Below are 17,284 nucleotides of genomic sequence, written 5' to 3'. Positions count from 1 at the left end.
TGATGTTGAGCTACAATGATCTTCCAGCACATTTAAAGCGATGTTTTTCCTATTGTGCAATATTTCCTAAAGATTATCCATTTAGGAAAGAACAAGTTATTCATCTGTGGATTGCCAATGGTCTCGTACCACAGGAAGATGAAATAATTGAAGATTCAGGCAACCAATATTTTCTGGAGTTGAGATCAAGATCATTATTCGAAAGGGTCCCAAATCCTTCCGAAGGGAACATCGAGAAATTCTTAATGCATGACCTTGTTAACGATTTAGCCCAAATTGCATCTTCAAAACTTTGTATCAGGTTGGAAGAGAGCCAAGGATCTCATATGTTGGAAAAATGTCGGCACTTATCTTATTTAATGGGAAATGATGGTGAGTTTGAGAAATTGACACCCCTCTACAAATTGGAGCAGTTGAGGACATTACTTCCAGCATGTATTGGTCCCAATTATTGTTTATACCCTCTAAGCAAGAGGGTGCAGCATAACATACTGCCAAGACTAAGATCCTTGAGGGCACTATCATTGTCTTATTACAGGATTAAGGAGTTGCCAAATGAATTGTTTATCAAATTAAAGCTCCTCAGATTTTTGGACCTTTCTGAAACAATGATTGAAAAGTTGCCTAATTCCATTTGTGTATTGTATAACTTAGAGACACTTCTCCTGTCATCTTGTGGTTATCTTAAGGAGCTACCGCTGCAGATGGAGAAATTGATTAACTTGCGTCATCTTGACATGAGCAACACTTTTAGCTTGAAGATGCCACTACATTTGAGCAAGTTGAACAGCCTCCAAGTGTTGGTGGGAGCCAAGTTTCTTGTAGGTGGTCGTGGTGGTTTGAGAATGGAAGATTTGGGTGAAGTACATAACTTGTATGGATCTCTATCAGTTCGAAATTTGCAAAATGTGGTTGATAGAACGGAAGCTGTGAAGGCAAAGATGAGGGAGAAGAATCATGTTGAGAAGTTGTCTTTGAGGTGGAGTGAAAGTAGTAGTGTCGACAATTCACAAACTGAAATAGACATACTTGATGAGCTACACCCACATAAGAACATAAAAGAACTCGAAATCACCGGATATAGAGGGACAAAATTTCCAAATTGGCTAGCTGATCCTTTGTTTCTTAAGCTGGTGGAATTATCTCTTAGCAACTGCAAGGTCTGTGATTCCTTGCCAGCACTAGGACAACTCCCTTCTTTGAAATTCCTTTCCGTTAGGGGGATGGATCGAATAACAGAGGTGACTGAAGAATTCTATGGCAGTTGGTCATCTAAAAAACCTTTTAACTCTCTTGAGAAGCTTGACTTTGAAGATATGACGGAGTGGAAGCAATGGCACATAGTAGGAATTGGAGAGTTTCCTACACTTGAAAAGCTTTCGGTTGCAAATTGTCCGAAGTTGATGGGGAAGTTGCCTGAAAATCTCTGTTCTCTGAACGAATTGAGCATTTCAAGATGTCCCGAACTCAATTTGGAGACACCCATCCAACTTTCAAGTTTAAAAAGTTTTTATGTTATTGGTTCTCCTAAGGTTGGAGTTCTTTTTGATGAGGCTCAGCTGTTTACATCCCAACTTGAGGGAATGAAGAAGATTGAGGAATTATTTGTTTGTAATTGTAACTCTCTTACCTCCATACCTTTTAGCATTCTTCCCAGTACCTTGAAGGGAATAAATATATCTGATTGCCAGAAATTGAAATTGGAGGCGTCAGTTGGTGAGATGTTTCTCGGGGAGTTGGCACTGGTAGAATGTGATTCTATAACTGAGTTGGTCTCAAGAGCATGTTCTTTGTTTTTAAGTAGTTGCCACAACCTTACTAGGTTTTTGATTCCTACTGGGACTGAAAACCTCTATTGCGGCAACCTTACAAAGCTGAAGCGGCTGCCACAACTCCCTCCATCTCTTAAGGAACTGCAACTGTGGAATTGTCCAGAAATAGAGTCCTTTCCTGAAGGAGGGTTGCCCTTCAATTTACAACTCCTTGAGATCCACAATTGCAAGAAACTGGTGAACGGCAGAAAGGAGTGGTGTTTACAGAGACTCCCCTGTCTTAGACAGCTAGTGATCGAACATGATGGCAGTGACGAAGAGATTGTTGGTGGTGAGAATTGGGAGTTGCCTTCCTCTATTCAAACACTTAGAACAGAGAATCTGAAAACATTAAGCAGCCAAGTTCTCAAAAGCCTCACCTCTCTTCAATATCTATATATTAAGGGTAATTTACCTCAAATTCAGTCACTGCTGGAAGAAGGGCTTCACTCCTATCCTTCTCTTCAAAGTCTAGTCATCCTCTCCTGCCATCAACTCCAGTCTCTTGCCCCCCTGCCCTCCTCCCTTTCTAAGCTGATCATCGATGATTGCCCTAATCTCAAATCCCTTCCACCCCTGCCCTCCTCCCTCTCTGAGCTGACCATCACTGATTGCTGTAATCTCAAATCCCTTCCAGTAAAAGGGATGCTCCCTTCCCTCTCTAAGCTATCTATTTCCAAATGTCCATCCCTCAAACCACTCCTAAAATTTGACAAGGGGAAATACTGGCCAGAAATTGCTCATATCTCCACCATAGTGATCGATCACAAATACCTTTAATCATTTAAACAAATGTAAGTTTTTCTCTAGTATTATTCAGGTTTTTATTAATGAGTATCGGATATCAACTTAGCAAACTTTTTTCTTTGTCAGGATTCTGATAACAATATATGTAAGTTGTTACTGTTCTAGCTCAGGTGGTAATAGGAAAGTTCTGCTGCAATTCTCTATTGAATAGACAGTTGCTTCCATGTGGTCTGACAGCAAAGTGTAAGTGAATAAAGATAGTTTCACAGTTTTGTTACCGTTGACTGTAAACGTTATGTTTATACTTTTAAATGTTTATACATAAATCTGCGTGATCATTACAAATGACGTATCACTTTGATATTAATGACATTTAATATTCTTTTCAGAATATAAATTATGTCGTTCTTATCATCAAACACAGTGTAATTTTTATGCTCAATAGAGAATATAAATTTTAGAAAAGATAATCACGGAAAACGATCAGAAGTTTTAGGAAATAAGTAGACTTCCATTGTCAGAATTAGATGTTATAGACTTGCAGCTAATTGTTGTGCGCTATATAATTCTTGGATGGCATGTATTGGATTGGTTTATCATTTCTTGTTGCGCGTGTCTTGGCTCTTTCAAGGTTCTCATTTCTTATTGATTTATGGTCTTATCACGTTTTAATTTCACATCTCAATTGCAAAAGACATCATACATAACTTGTGCAACCATGTTTAATCGAAAGTTTTTAGTTCTTCTAAGCATCAAACATCCCATGTCAAGAATGTAACTTTGCTTAACAGTAGAACGAAGATCTGCTTACTATAGAAAATCTCTTTTAAATGAATCTATGAAGGTTATTTTGTATTTGTACTATCCTTCAATGTTTGCACATATTTAATTGTGCCACAACATGACGATGATAACTAAGGTTTGTCAATTGATTGCTAAATTAAATATAAGGTGTGTTTTTTATTGAAGTATGTAGATATCCTTACAAATATTTATGCAGGATGGGGATATTCTTGAAAGCATATGAAGAAAGAATATGCATCAATCATCCATAGGAACATCAATATACGCCATCACCACATCTATTTGTTAGGACATAAAAAGAACATGTCTAAGGTATCTGAATTTCTGAAGGTGTAATGGTTAGAGCAAACTGTAAATGCAATATAGAAAGTACAGTATAATTTCCAATGATCCGTCCAGAGGAAAGACATGGCTCTTAGCTGGTGTTACCTGAATATTATAAGAAAAAGCTCTTAGCTGGCAACCTAGGGCTAAGATGAAATAAAAACAAAAAATAGCAAATACGAAAAAAAGACAATAAAGCCATGAGAATAACAAGATCTATTCATGCAAGGCAACCTTTTTTCTACAGATAGGGCAATTGTTCTTCTCTGATAGCCACGTGAATATGCAACTCCTATGGAATACATGGGAGCACGGTGTTGTCACCGCCACCACTGATTCATCACAAAATTTCCCAAAGCAAATAGGGCATATGTCGTCTGCCAACTCAAAATTATGCACAATATTCTTCAATAATACTTCCCCCACTGTCATAATCTTCAATCCACATACCAGCTCCCTAAATTCTTGTTTTTTCCCATCGAATACGTTTTCAGAACAAAAAAACAAAGCGCGCTCCAACAAGTAATTAGACATAGAATGAAGGATGTCTTGAATATCAGAATTTTCAACATCAAACTCTATGTCAAGTCGAGCCAAATATAGTTCAGCCGTAGAATAAAATCCATTTAGATATAAATTTCTCCTCTTATTATCAGACTCTAGAACTCCATACATGTAAAAATGAACTACATTTTCATCGCTGCTCTCACTAACATTATTCCACAATATCTCATACATATTACTAATATTAGTTAAGCAGATCATATCGCGTGAAGATTCCGCATCCGAATCTGAATCCGATTCTGAGTCCGAGATCACGTCCACGTACGCGGACATGTCCACGTCCACATCCAAGTCCACGTCCACGGTCACCACAATCTTAATGCCTTTCGGATGTGATGAGGCACAGAAGGTAGTTTTACAATAGCAGCTTCTCAAATAAGCTGAGATAGTTTTGGCTAAAGAATGAGTTGGGTCCAAACAGAACAATTTAGATGGGGACAAAGCATTGCTAATGCTTTTAACTAGATCTACAAATGTGGATTCTGCATCTGCATTTACTAACACGAAAGGTTGGATAATAGGAGTAATATTATTTTTTACTCGAAAAATCAAAAATCCATATTCGGGTAATAAAGCCCCAAACTTCCTACAATGACTGTATACATGGCTCACCATATGTTGGTGCTTCCACTTGAACACCCTGATCTTCATTCCCGTGATACTTTCACATGAAAACGCCATCCCTTCTCACTTATTGTAAACGAAACAGAGCAGCTTTATTTATATAGAATCAATATTTTCCTATGTATATGTGAAGTAGGAAACAAATTCAATATTTCTGGCTGTGTTTTGGTGAGAATAACAGAGTTTATTTTCCTTTCCGGAATTAACTTCATATTCAACTTCAAAAAATGGTAAGTTTAGTTTATGTTATATAGGAAATAAAGAAAGAGTAGGAATTCTAAGTAGTTTAGGATTTATTATTTGGTATTTATTTAATTATGTCTAGTTAGAATTTGTTTGTCATTCCTTATATAGGAATAGGTTTTTTAGTACCAGTTTAATTTGGTTTGTTAGTATTATAAAATAGGAATGTCTTATTATATATTTTCATATAAGGCTGTTTAAAAAAAGTATTGCATTATAGGTAATGGATTATTGGTATAGCAGTTTCACTAACGATTATTGAAAGCTTCCAGGTATGTTTCTCGTAGGCTTTCCAACAGTGGCTCAAAACGTCTTTGCTTCTTACATGTTATGTGTTTTTCTAGAATCAAACTATATAAAAAGTATTATAAATCATAATAGTTAACAACTTAAAATATTTAAAAGACAGTATAATAACCGATCAAAGAACAACTTAGTTGACTCTCGAAATTTCAATCGTGTCACAAAAATTTGGACGGAGAGAATAAAGTGGTCATCTTAAAGCATTCACAAGTAGAGAAATCAACAGTGGCTGATAAAACATTCACAATTATGCTTTCCTCTGGTGTTATATATTTCATAACAATTTCTGAAATTTGTTCAAAATTATCTGTGGAGTTTCCATGAACCGGGACCGTAGGTATTCCAGGCAAATCCACCATAGTCAAGTCAGGAACACAATTCTTTTTCACTATGAGTGTTAAAGGGATGTTGGATATTCCCTTACCATGTCCAGCAATCTCATTAGTTGCAAGAATAATGGCCTCTGCTACGTGAAATTCATCGGTTGGAACTGATTTTCCATTATACTCTAAAGTAAACTTTGGTCTCATTGTGATTTTGGACCCTCATGATGAGAGGCACTCTAGTGCAAATGCCATTCCCTCTAGGAAGGCTAATTCCGGAAAGTGATTCAATCACAATTGACTTCCCAAAAGACTGATCGCCGACAACCATAATAGTAGGCAGCTGGATACCTTCTTGCATGATGTTGAGGTGCCTAAGCTTGTCCACACAGTCGAGAAAGGGTCGAATTCTATCATTTAAGGATGAAATAATTGGTGCATGAACACCAGAAACTTTTGGTTCTATTACTGCAATATGTTTTGGATCATCAACTTGTAGAGGTTATTCACTAGAAGAAGATCCATTCACCATTTTGCTGAACATCATGGTGGGTATGGCAAAAAATGTTGTGGTTTTGCAGCAAGGTGTAGTTTGTAGAGTCTACTTGGATATTGGTTGATAAATCCAGTCTTGACACGATTCATAATATCCATATTTATACATGTTTGATCATTATTCAAAGTTCAAGAAAAATCGTTGGTAAGGGTGTGTTATACCCCCAACAATTCACTTAATATAGACAGAGGGAGTAGTACTCAAGAAACTATAGAAATTTCTAATTGTGATACTGCTGTTTAGCACATAAACAAAGGGCTATTAGCAAATTCTCCATAGCTATAAAACTGAGTCAATACAAACAACGGAGAAATCAAAACTCTACATGCTTCAAGTGCACCACTTTATCGTGTGATAGCATATTCAAGATGTTACTTGACAGCAAAAATGATAAACTAGATATGTACACAATATGCCAGTAAAGATCAAGAATACAAAATCATACAAAAAAAAGTACCAGAAAATAGTTGGAAGTAGATGCAATTCCGAATTATAGTTGTTTTTAATGGTTTTTCCGCTCTTTCCACACCTCCTGATATCTGGTGCCAAACTGTCGCCCCTTTCCTTATTTCTTTGATAATAGAGTTGACTGTCTTTGTGGCATCCATTGTACAAGTTCATAAAAAGGGCTGGACAAGTGGAATGAGGGAAAGCGCGTAGAAGAGTCCATCATGTATATCCTAAAAGATGTTACATTTAATAGAGAATGCAAACAGTTAAAGCAGAATTAAGCCATCAAGAAAGGAAATATACCCCAAAAAGGCCACTAGTGAATGAAATTGGAAAGCAGAATTTAAGGAGCATCATAAAAAAGAAACCAATGCAGAATCAAACTCATTAATAGGAAGATAGGACCTTTTGTTCGAACCATCAGCAAAAGAAATTAAAACATGGTAAATGGTAGATAAGATGCTAGAAGAGGACAGACATACTGCAAACTTAATAAAAGAGAACTAAGTAGATAACCAAAAAAGTTGAAAGAAGAGAACTAAGGCCACAAGGACAACAAGACATACTATCTGAAAACATCAAACATTCGTTTACGTCTTTTCCCCATCAATGTGAAGAGCAATCCTGTCCATGATTTTCGCCACCACATCTTTCGACTCCTTAAGCAGCTTCACACTCTTTTTCAGCCTAAGGCGTTTCTCCAAAACCAAAGGTGATTCTTCCAGCATTCTCTCAATGCCACCACCATGGGATGCCATAAGTTCATTAACAATCTCCTGCTCAATCTCATAATTAACCATCTTTTGAAGACTAAACATTGTATACAGTGCCATATGATCGACCAATCTCATCAACACGATTTTCCAGTATGCAATCATCCTCATCTTCAATTCAAAAGCTTGCTGAACAACATCCTTATGCTTCCTCAAACTCCCAACATCAACTTCTCCAATTCCCTCGAGGTTTATTATCGAGCACTTGTTAGAATCATTCATAATCTCCATAAATGGTTTTTGCTGAGCCATGAGCCTACTACAAGTTCCAACATACTCAGGATTATAAGTGTAATCCGTCAGCCTTTCCATCTCAATGATTTCTCGGACCCAATTAATCGATTCATCCTTCCTCTTGGCAGTCAAATTTTGCACCGCGCACCTAGTGTAAGACTGAAGTTGTTGGTAGTTACAGAAATGATGCATCAAAACTTTGATGACAACTGTCTCTATATAGTTCCACAATTTCCCCGCGAACACCTCAGGAGTTGCTGAAATCCCACTGACCTTTTTCTGTAAAACATTCAGAAAAACAGCACGAGGGAGGAAATTTGGTAATCCGATCCCATTTGCTTCTGTTAAAGACATGATCTCATCCATCAAGAAATCTTCCTTTTTTTCAATGCTCTTTGAATGTAGCTCAACAGCGTACTCGTTGAGCATCTCAGCTAATCTAGCAGTACAATGCATTTCAAGATCTTCAGCATACTCATCAAACTCCCCTCTAAGAAATATTTTCTTTAGAGACTCCTTGGTGGAACTCAGAATACGCATGAACATTGTCAATGCTTCAGCAACAGAACTCAAATGTTGCTGTAACTTGTTAATAGCAGCAACATTGACAGTGAGTTTGTCATTAATCTTCCTCACAATATCTGGCAAGCATTTGGAAATGATGTTTGCTTGAATATGCACCAACTTATGAGCCAGAACAGGAACACTAACCATTGACTTATCAATCTTGGATAAAAGTTCATGAGTTTGAAAAAGCCTTGCCTCCTCACTACGAGCTTCATCGTAAGACTTATTCCCAGTTCTATTCTTAACACAAACATAGCCAAGTCCTATATTCACATCATTTGATGTAACTTTTTCAAGTAGCCCTTCAGGAGCTTTATCAACTTTTGTCACAACAGCTATAGTCCTCTCCCCGGTTTTGTCCACCTTCTGCGACATCCAAATAGACTCACAAGTAGGGAAATCAACAGTAGCTGATAAAACATTCAAAATTATTCTTTCTTCAGGTGTTATATATTTCATAATAATATCTGAAATTTGTTCAAAGATATCGTCTGGTTGCCCGTGAACAGGAACTCTAGTAATTCCAGGCAAATCCACCAAAGTCAAGTCAGGAACACCATTTTTTTCACTATGAGTGATAAAGGGATGTTTGATATTCCTTTACCATGTCCAGCAATCTCATTAGTAGCAAGAACAATTGCCTCCGCAATGTGAAATTCATCGGTTGGAACTAACTTTCCATTGTACTCCAAGTGTAACTCTGTCTCATTATGATTTTGGAGCCTCATGATGAGAGGCACTCTAGTGCAAATGCCTTGTCCTCTAGGTAGACTGATTCCAGCAAGTGATTCAAGTACACTAGACTTTCCAGAAGACTGATCACCAACCACCACAATCGTAGGCAATTGGATGCCTTCTTGCATTATGTTAAGGTGTCGTAGCTTGTCAACACAGTCGAGGAGTGGTCGAATTCTATCGTTGAAAGATGAAACAATAGGTGCAGTAACATTATTAGAGCCTTGTGGTTCTATCACTGCAAGATGTTTTTGATCAACAACTTGTAGTGCACACTCACTAGTAGAAGAAGAAGAGTCATTATTCATGATATGCATTGTGATAACTGTTTTGTTGCTTCTCTACAATTTGTGATTTCTTGATGATCATATGAATTCATCATATGGCTATTTATACATGTTTTTTTTGGTCATTATTCATTTATGAGCATTAACAATCATCAAATAAGATTAATGGCTGTTGCTTTTCCAATCAAGGGGATAATTAAATAAACTTAATGTGTTTTGTATCCCCAATAATACTCAACTCATCGTTTTCATCACAAAAAACACTTGAACTACTTATGCATGTTTTCATTTTTCGTTTGGCATTCCAACAGTTGACACAGTACCATATTCCTATACTTTTCTATTACACTCTGTTTCGATGGTTGTTACATATTGTTTCATAATATATTGAATTGTTTTTAATGAATATAATATTAACGTTCTTCATCGTTACATAATGTTACACATCAGCAATTTGAATGATAAACCAACAAGAAAAATAGGATAAATGGTATAACTACTATTAAAAGGTAAGATGGAGGAAATGAGAAGAGAATATCAAGGTAATGACGTGATCACACCAAATCAGTCGTTACACAAAATATGACTTTTCATTGTTAGCTTACAGTGGATTTAAACGATACGATACGATACAATAAAATTTAAATAACAATCAAAACAAATATTGTATTTAAACTAACAATACAATGGTAACAACCATTCAAACAAGGTGTTACAATTTCATAAAACTTCTTAAATTCCCTCCAATTATTCTCTGGCTGTGAGCTCATAATAATCAAAAGATCAGTTGTTGATACAGGAAATGCAGAAAGATTATTGACAGCTAACATCCCAATTCAATTTTTCCTACAAACTTCTAGTCTTCTCAATCTATAACAAGCATCCATCAACTGGCGTTTAAGTGTCCAAAATTCCATTTACTTTGGTGATAGTAGGGGTGTCAAAAGAATATGAAAAATCGACCGAACCAACAGAACCTAATTGAACCCAGGGGCGGCTCTAAGGCATGGCCAGTGAGGCCATTGCCTTAGGCCTCAAAAATTTGAAGGCCCCAAATTATTTAAATTATTGTTATTGATTTTATTATATGTTAATGTAATTTATATAAATAAAAATTTTATGGTATATTTATTATTATTATTTATTTGAGAGTATTTTTTACCAATAAATTCATAAAATCTCATAATCTTTTCACTTCATTATTTGATATCTTTGTTTTAACTTCCGATTTTAAATTTTATCCTTTTTATATAAGAACTAAGTTATATATGTGATAACATAATGAATTTTTGTTTCAATCTTTTCTTAAACTGCGTGAACACAAAAACATTCATGCACAGGTTTCCTTTTCATTTTAATTTAATATATTATATGAAAGTTTTATAATTTATTTTAGATATTCACCAATAAGTGCTACTTAATGGAATGAATTATATCATTTAAATTGATCAGAAACTTGATAAGGAGGTGTATATATTTTTGTTATTACTATCCATACTCAAAACCTTAACTATTAACTTTAATTTAATATATTATATGAAAGTTTATAATTTATTTTAGATATTCACCAATGAGTGCTACTTAATGGAATGAATTATATCATTTTAAAAATATTATATCATTTAAATTGATCATAAATTTGATAAGAAGGTTTATATATTTTTCTTACTATCCATACTCAAAACCTTAACTATTAAGTTAATGTTCACTACAACAAAAACAATTTTTAGCGGCGATAAATAGACACATTAATAAAGAATGCTAAATTTTTACCGGCATTAGTTAAGTGTCATTAGATTCAATGTCGCTAAAGGCTTTAGGGACATATACAAAGAGTGTTAATTGCCGCTAAAAATACATATTTAGCGGCAATTGAGCTATTGTCGTTAATTAATTGCTGCTAAAGATCATTTTTGATGTAGTGGTTTTTTTATTTTTCTTATTTGATGATAGCCAAATTAAAATTTCAATTTGAGGTTTGAAGCTTAACATCGATAATCCATCACTTTATTTTTTTTACTCTTCTTCCTTTTTTTTTTTGTGTGAAATTTGTTATTTTTTGTCTTAAATAATTAATCTATTGTGTAGAAAATAAATTTTCTTGTTAGTGTATAAATTTTATAAAATAAATTTAAGGGCCTCTTAATATGATCTTGTCTTAGGCCATAAAATCTGTTGAGCCGCCCCTGATTGAACCGAACCGATTTATGCTATATTTTAATAATACCGTGGACTTTTATCTAAGTGTATAACTGTCCAGAGCAATTGAGATGGTCTTTTTAATTTATGAAAAAAACCAAAAAAATCCCGAACCGAACAACCTTACATGTATGTAAATATATTTTAAATATTAACAATATGTTAAATTTAATATATAAATATATTTTATAACATTTTTTAAATATGAATATAACTTAGGTCTTAGGTCTCTGACAACTAGACGACTTTGGGTCTTTGCTCTTTAATTAGCCTTTACTTAATTAAGTTTAAAATTAAAAGATACTGTAATAGATACTCTATCAAACCATACAACAAAACCTATCCAAACACTCCTATTAAATATTTAAGATCAAACAATATTGTAACAAGGTTTTACATATTCTTGTCTTTTTTGTGAAGAATTAAAGTGTTTCTTCAAGAACATATTTGTGAAGGAAATATATTAATAATAGTATATTTTGAAGTGATATTTTAAAAGTAAAAAAAAAATGAAAAATTAACCAAACCGTACCAATTTCGAAGAGAAATCGATATGATTGGGATGGTTTTAAAATGTCTAATTTTAATTATATATTACAAAATACCCAAAACATGGGATGATATAGTTTTTTAAAAATAACCATCTGAACCGTACAGGATCCATGCTCCTTTACTTGATATCATATTGTAGTGTGAGGATAATAGTAGTGGAGTTTTTCATTTATTTGATTTCACAAGAAATTACAAAATATGAAGTACACTTAGTTCTAGTAAAGTTCCATGCAATCTATTTCTTCCCTTGATTTTATTTTTGAAAATTGTCCGTGATTCGTGGGCTATTAGTCTCAAAAGTAGGGAAGAATGTAATTTATTTTCTAACATTAAGTGAGTAGAATTATGTTCCTCCCTTGATTATTCTCTCTTGATGATCTCTGTCATTCGAGTGTCGTTAGTACCATTTTCTCAAACTAAGATGATATGGACATCCTTGAGATTTATTTGATCTGAGCTTTGTAGATTTCTTGAAATATTTAGTTGTTGACCACATCCTGATTTCTTTATGAATATTATATGAATTTGTGAAATATATTCAAGATACCTCTTCAAGATAATATATTATTTTTATATAAGCATGATCTAAGATTTAAGGTAGAATAGCCCAAGAACATTAACTGAAATTGAAACTTGTCTTGTAAATTCCACAAAATCTTAATATCTACATATGTATTTCTTATTGTTAATTATATTCTCAAAAAAATCAACTAATTAAATTTACATTAAAAAAATTCATCCCTAGAAAAAACGCTTTTTACCAAAGACCACTTTGTTATATTATTACTCCAACGTGTCAACCTCAAACTTAGATCTCATGAAACGTGGGTTGCACATCACCTATAAGAAAAAAGAATAAAAAAACTATAAATATATAGCAAAGACTGCAAACTATATGCTCCATGTATTTTCAGTAAAATAATAATGTTTTTATAGATAAATTGAAATTTGTAACAATAATTTTTTTTGGTGCCATATTAATAAAGAAGTTAGTGACAAAAATTGAACTTCAAAAGAAGTCAAAATTCATTTATCTAATGACGAAGTTAGGAATTTAGTAATGAGTATTTAATGACGTTTGAATTTTAATATGCATAATATAAGAAATAAATATTTGATAGTACTTCATTGCTTAAATTTATGTGATATTGTTTAATTTAGTAACGAAAATTAAAATAAATTTAACTTGTAATTTTAAAAATATATCGTGATATTTTCGTGATTATAAAAACATGTCAATAAAAATATGTACAATTTAAAATGAGAAAAGTTTAAAGTTAAACTACAATCGAATATATAAAAGTGTTTTTCTTTTTCGAAACAGACTATTTAATGGGGCGGCCCTACAACTAAACAAAAAAGACAATTGTCATAAAACCTCCAAATTTGAGGGCCTCAGTTTTCTTAAACAATAATTATAGGGTTTTTTTTAAAAAAAAAAATATATATTATTGGTAGAAAATATAAAATTTACATATTAGAGAAAAAAATAATAGAAGTTCAACAAATCTAGAATGTTATGTCTCAAGAAAGACTAAATTAATTAATTTATAATAAACTTCGCAAGAAAATTTAAAATTTAAGGCCTCAATTTGAGTTTTGACTTTAGGCCAGTGATGTATTTGAGCCGCCCTGCGGACTAATAAGAAATAGTATAAAAAATTAAACTAAAATGAATATAGTTTTCTAAAACAAATATCTAAAAATATTACTATTAGAAAATAGTGATTTTTCCGTGAACATTGAGATTTCTGATAGAAAATCTGTCGAAAATCGTGTTTTTTTAGGTGCATGTTTCATAATATAAAACTAAAATTCAAATATAATTCAGCTAGGATATATTCTCACTTAATTGGTGAGGTGTCTATATTATATTGTATCTATGTCCCCTTTGTGGTTATGGAGTTCACGTCTCTCACCAAAAATAAAACTTTGAACTAAAATACAAGAAAAAACCCAAACTAAGACATTGACACTTTACTTCACCATGTTTTATGATTTATTATCCACCAACATCCATTTATCAATTGTTAAAAAGCTCTTTCCAAAAAATATTTTTCATCATCTATTTTGTTCTTTCCTTTTCCTTCATGATATCAACGTTACGAAATTAGTCAGGTTCAATTATTGATCGTTATCGACCTACTATACTACATTTTCCACTTTGTACCAAAATGGCAACCAAGCCTAATGGCACCACCACTAAAAACCCCACCACCCCCAATCCGAACCCCACACCAAAAAATCAAACGTACAACCCTAAGAGCCAGACGTACAATCCGAATCGGATCCCTTATCGACCGAACTACCGACACAAACGTCGTAGCCGTGGTTGCAATTGTCGTAGATGTTTTTGTCGATGTTGTTGTTGGACTATTCTCATGATCATCGTCATTCTTATCCTTGTAGCTATTGCTGGTACAATTTTTTACTTCCTTTATCGTCCTCAACTCCCTTCATTTTCGATATCCTCTCTCAAAATTTCGCAGTTTAATCTCACCACATCCCCTGACGATACTACAAGACTCGCTACTAAATTCAACGTAACTCTGTCTACCAAGAACAAAAACAAGAAAATCGTTTACACTTTTGATCCAATTGCATTAAAAGCAGAATCAACCAATCAAATTGAGCTAGCAAATGGGGATTTTCCAAGATTTATTAGTGCACCAAATAATGTTACAATTATACATTCAACATTATCAATTGTGTCACAAGTTCTTGATGTGGATTCAATTTCAAGTTTGAAATCAGATATGAAGAGAAAAAGTGGTATGCCAATGAGGATTTTGTTGGATACAAAAATTGTTGTGAAAATGGACAAATTGAAAACTAACAAAGTGGGGATTAGAGTAACATGTGATGGTATCAATGGACCAATACCTAAAGGGAAAAATCCAAGTGTGGCTTCAATTACAACAGCTAAATGTAAGGTTGATTTGAGAATCAAGATTTTGAGATGGACTTTCTAGTTACAACTTCATCTTTTTCGGTATTTTATACGGTGTCTAATATATGTTTTGAAACTCGATTAATTCAAATTTACATCAGAAGGTACCACTTTGAGGTTTTTATCTAAGTCACTTTGAGGTTTCTATCTAAGTCGACTCCATTCTCAAGGCACAAACTCGAGATCAGAATGGAGGAGTACTTATCAATTTTTTAATTTTTTTTATTGATTTCAACTCAATTTGGTTTTGTGAGTTTACTATTTTTGTTTTTTCTTTAGTCAATGTAATCAAATTTTCTACTTCTGTATAATTTTCTTTTATTTAATTTGGAATTGTTTATAAACTGCCATCAGAACAAACATAAAAGAATTTTGAGTTTTCTTTTTATATAAAAAAATAATCAAGAATTGTAAAGAAAAACAGATTGGAAATATATAATAGTTTTTGCAATTTTGTTTCTTTATAGTACTTCTTTGTGTTACTATTAGAGTACGTGTGCTGCATGTATATTCAGAATCAATAAGTAAAAAAATTGTATACAAGAAGTATATACAATAGTAATTGACGTTTGAATAGATCCAACATTTCACATATAGCAAACATAAAAATCATATTTGTATGTTATAGTTATAGTTTGCATAATTGCACTCCCTAGCAAATTTTATGTTTGCTATGGAGCTTTTAATTTGTATAATTCGCTAGATACATCCAAATTTATACAAATTGTTCAGTTTTGTATAAATTCATTTATACATTGTAATTTGTATAATAAGATCTGTATTTGTATAACTATAAGTGTATAGAATGAAAATATATGTATTTGTATTTGTATATACATTTTTCTCTCGATTTATACAAACACAAACACATTTTATACATTTTATACCAAAATGTATAAAATGGCTAACTGTATACCGAATCAGATGACAAAAAAATGGGATGTGTGCTGCGAATTACAAATAAAATAAACTATGGCTATAACATTTAATTTGAATTAATAGTTTGCTATTTCATACAATTATCCCAACATTATATTCATTTAAACGACAAAAATGAGTGTTACTATACTAATACAATAATTGAATTCAAAATAATTTGATATTCTTTTAACCTCCAAATATGAAAATTTTAGTTTAGTTAATACATTTTCTTTTTCAATATTATTATTTATTATTAGTGTATAGAAGTAAAACTCCACAATTCAATCCTCAAGTCATTATATATGTGGGCTTATGTCTTTTATGATCCATGTGGATATGGGTTTCAAAAGTATCCATTGGGCCTTAGCTAGTGCTAGATCAAAAGGCCCAATACAATGAGCCGTGCCTAAACGACCCATGTTGTCAAGGCCCATTTCAATTTAGTAGGAAAAAAATTACCAATATCGACACTTCAACTAAATCGGAATTGAAAATTTCAGTTAAAATTTTCAATTAATTCGTGAATAATAATACAAGGACATCAAAGCATATACTTTTAGCTCCTTCTCTGACGATACCAACTATTAACCACTCGTGCTCATAGTGTTTGATGGATTCCTCACTACACCACTAGGTCAAGAGTTTGGGACATAATGTTTAAATAAAACGATGACTAGGAAACGCGAGGGTTGCAATTAGGTACCAAATTCTTAAACTAACTTGTAGTTGTCTCCCTCCACATTATGCTTTGTATACCACAAGTTTGATAGATTTATATTTAAAACATTGATTTTGCTTCTACTACGATATTTACACATTTAGATGCTAACTACTTGTACTATCAAGAAGATTGACTACCAAAGATATTTATCTAGCAATAGATCTAAATAATACGAAAACACTAATTAAAAACTATATGTCTTTTGTAATATAATTCCACGATTGTTTCTACTTTTTCATTAGCCAATTGTTATTGTTGGTAATGAGTATACATTACCACACAAAACACTACATTTGCTTTAAATCTTATGAGTATAATGCCAATGANAACTATACTAACACAATAATTGAATTCAAAATAATTTGATATTATTTTAACCTGCAAAGATGAACAATTTAGTTTAGTTAATACATTTTCTTATTCAATATTATTTTTTATTATTGTGTGTATATAAGTAAAAGGGATAAGGGTCTGAAAAATACCTCAACTTTGGTCGGATTTGCTGTTGCGATACTAAACTTTCACGAGGACGTATTACCTCCCTAGACTATTTAATACCGTATTTTAAACATATATATTTGCCCACGTGGACATAA

At 33.0% G+C, this 17,284-nt stretch overlaps 3 protein-coding genes and 1 long non-coding RNA gene across 4 annotated transcripts in view; 3 read left to right on the top strand and 1 right to left on the bottom strand.

The window, feature by feature from the left end:
* Positions 1-17,284, top strand: part of LOC125844265 (uncharacterized) — an 86,370-nt gene that overhangs the window by 11,583 nt on the left and 57,503 nt on the right. The gene's annotated exons all lie outside the window — the stretch shown is intronic.
* Positions 1-17,284, top strand: part of LOC125844249 (putative disease resistance RPP13-like protein 1) — a 117,107-nt gene that overhangs the window by 53,384 nt on the left and 46,439 nt on the right. The gene's annotated exons all lie outside the window — the stretch shown is intronic.
* LOC125844280 (uncharacterized) overlaps positions 6-17,284 on the bottom strand; it is a 65,838-nt gene continuing 48,559 nt past the window's right edge. The window contains exon 2 of the long non-coding RNA XR_007444135.1: positions 6-254. This is a non-coding gene — a long non-coding RNA (uncharacterized LOC125844280). The remainder of the gene's footprint in view (positions 255-17,284) is intronic.
* On the top strand, positions 14,157-15,091 carry LOC125844267 (NDR1/HIN1-like protein 6). Its single transcript, XM_049523547.1, has one exon. The coding sequence runs from the start codon at positions 14,271-14,273 to the stop codon at positions 15,066-15,068; it is 798 nt and encodes a 265-aa protein (XP_049379504.1). The 5' UTR covers positions 14,157-14,270; the 3' UTR covers positions 15,069-15,091.

This window comes from Solanum stenotomum, chromosome 11, assembly GCF_019186545.1.
Source record: "Solanum stenotomum isolate F172 chromosome 11, ASM1918654v1, whole genome shotgun sequence".
In the NCBI taxonomy this organism is placed as follows: domain Eukaryota; kingdom Viridiplantae; phylum Streptophyta; class Magnoliopsida; order Solanales; family Solanaceae; genus Solanum; species Solanum stenotomum.
The sequence above is the reverse complement of the archived record's forward strand: the minus strand, read 5'-3'. Positions and strand labels throughout refer to the sequence as shown.

Excerpts from the sequence above, each read along its gene's own strand:
- LOC125844267 (XM_049523547.1), top strand. The coding sequence starts at position 14,271 with ATGGCAACCAAGCCTAATGGCACCACCACTAAAAACCCCACCACCCCC.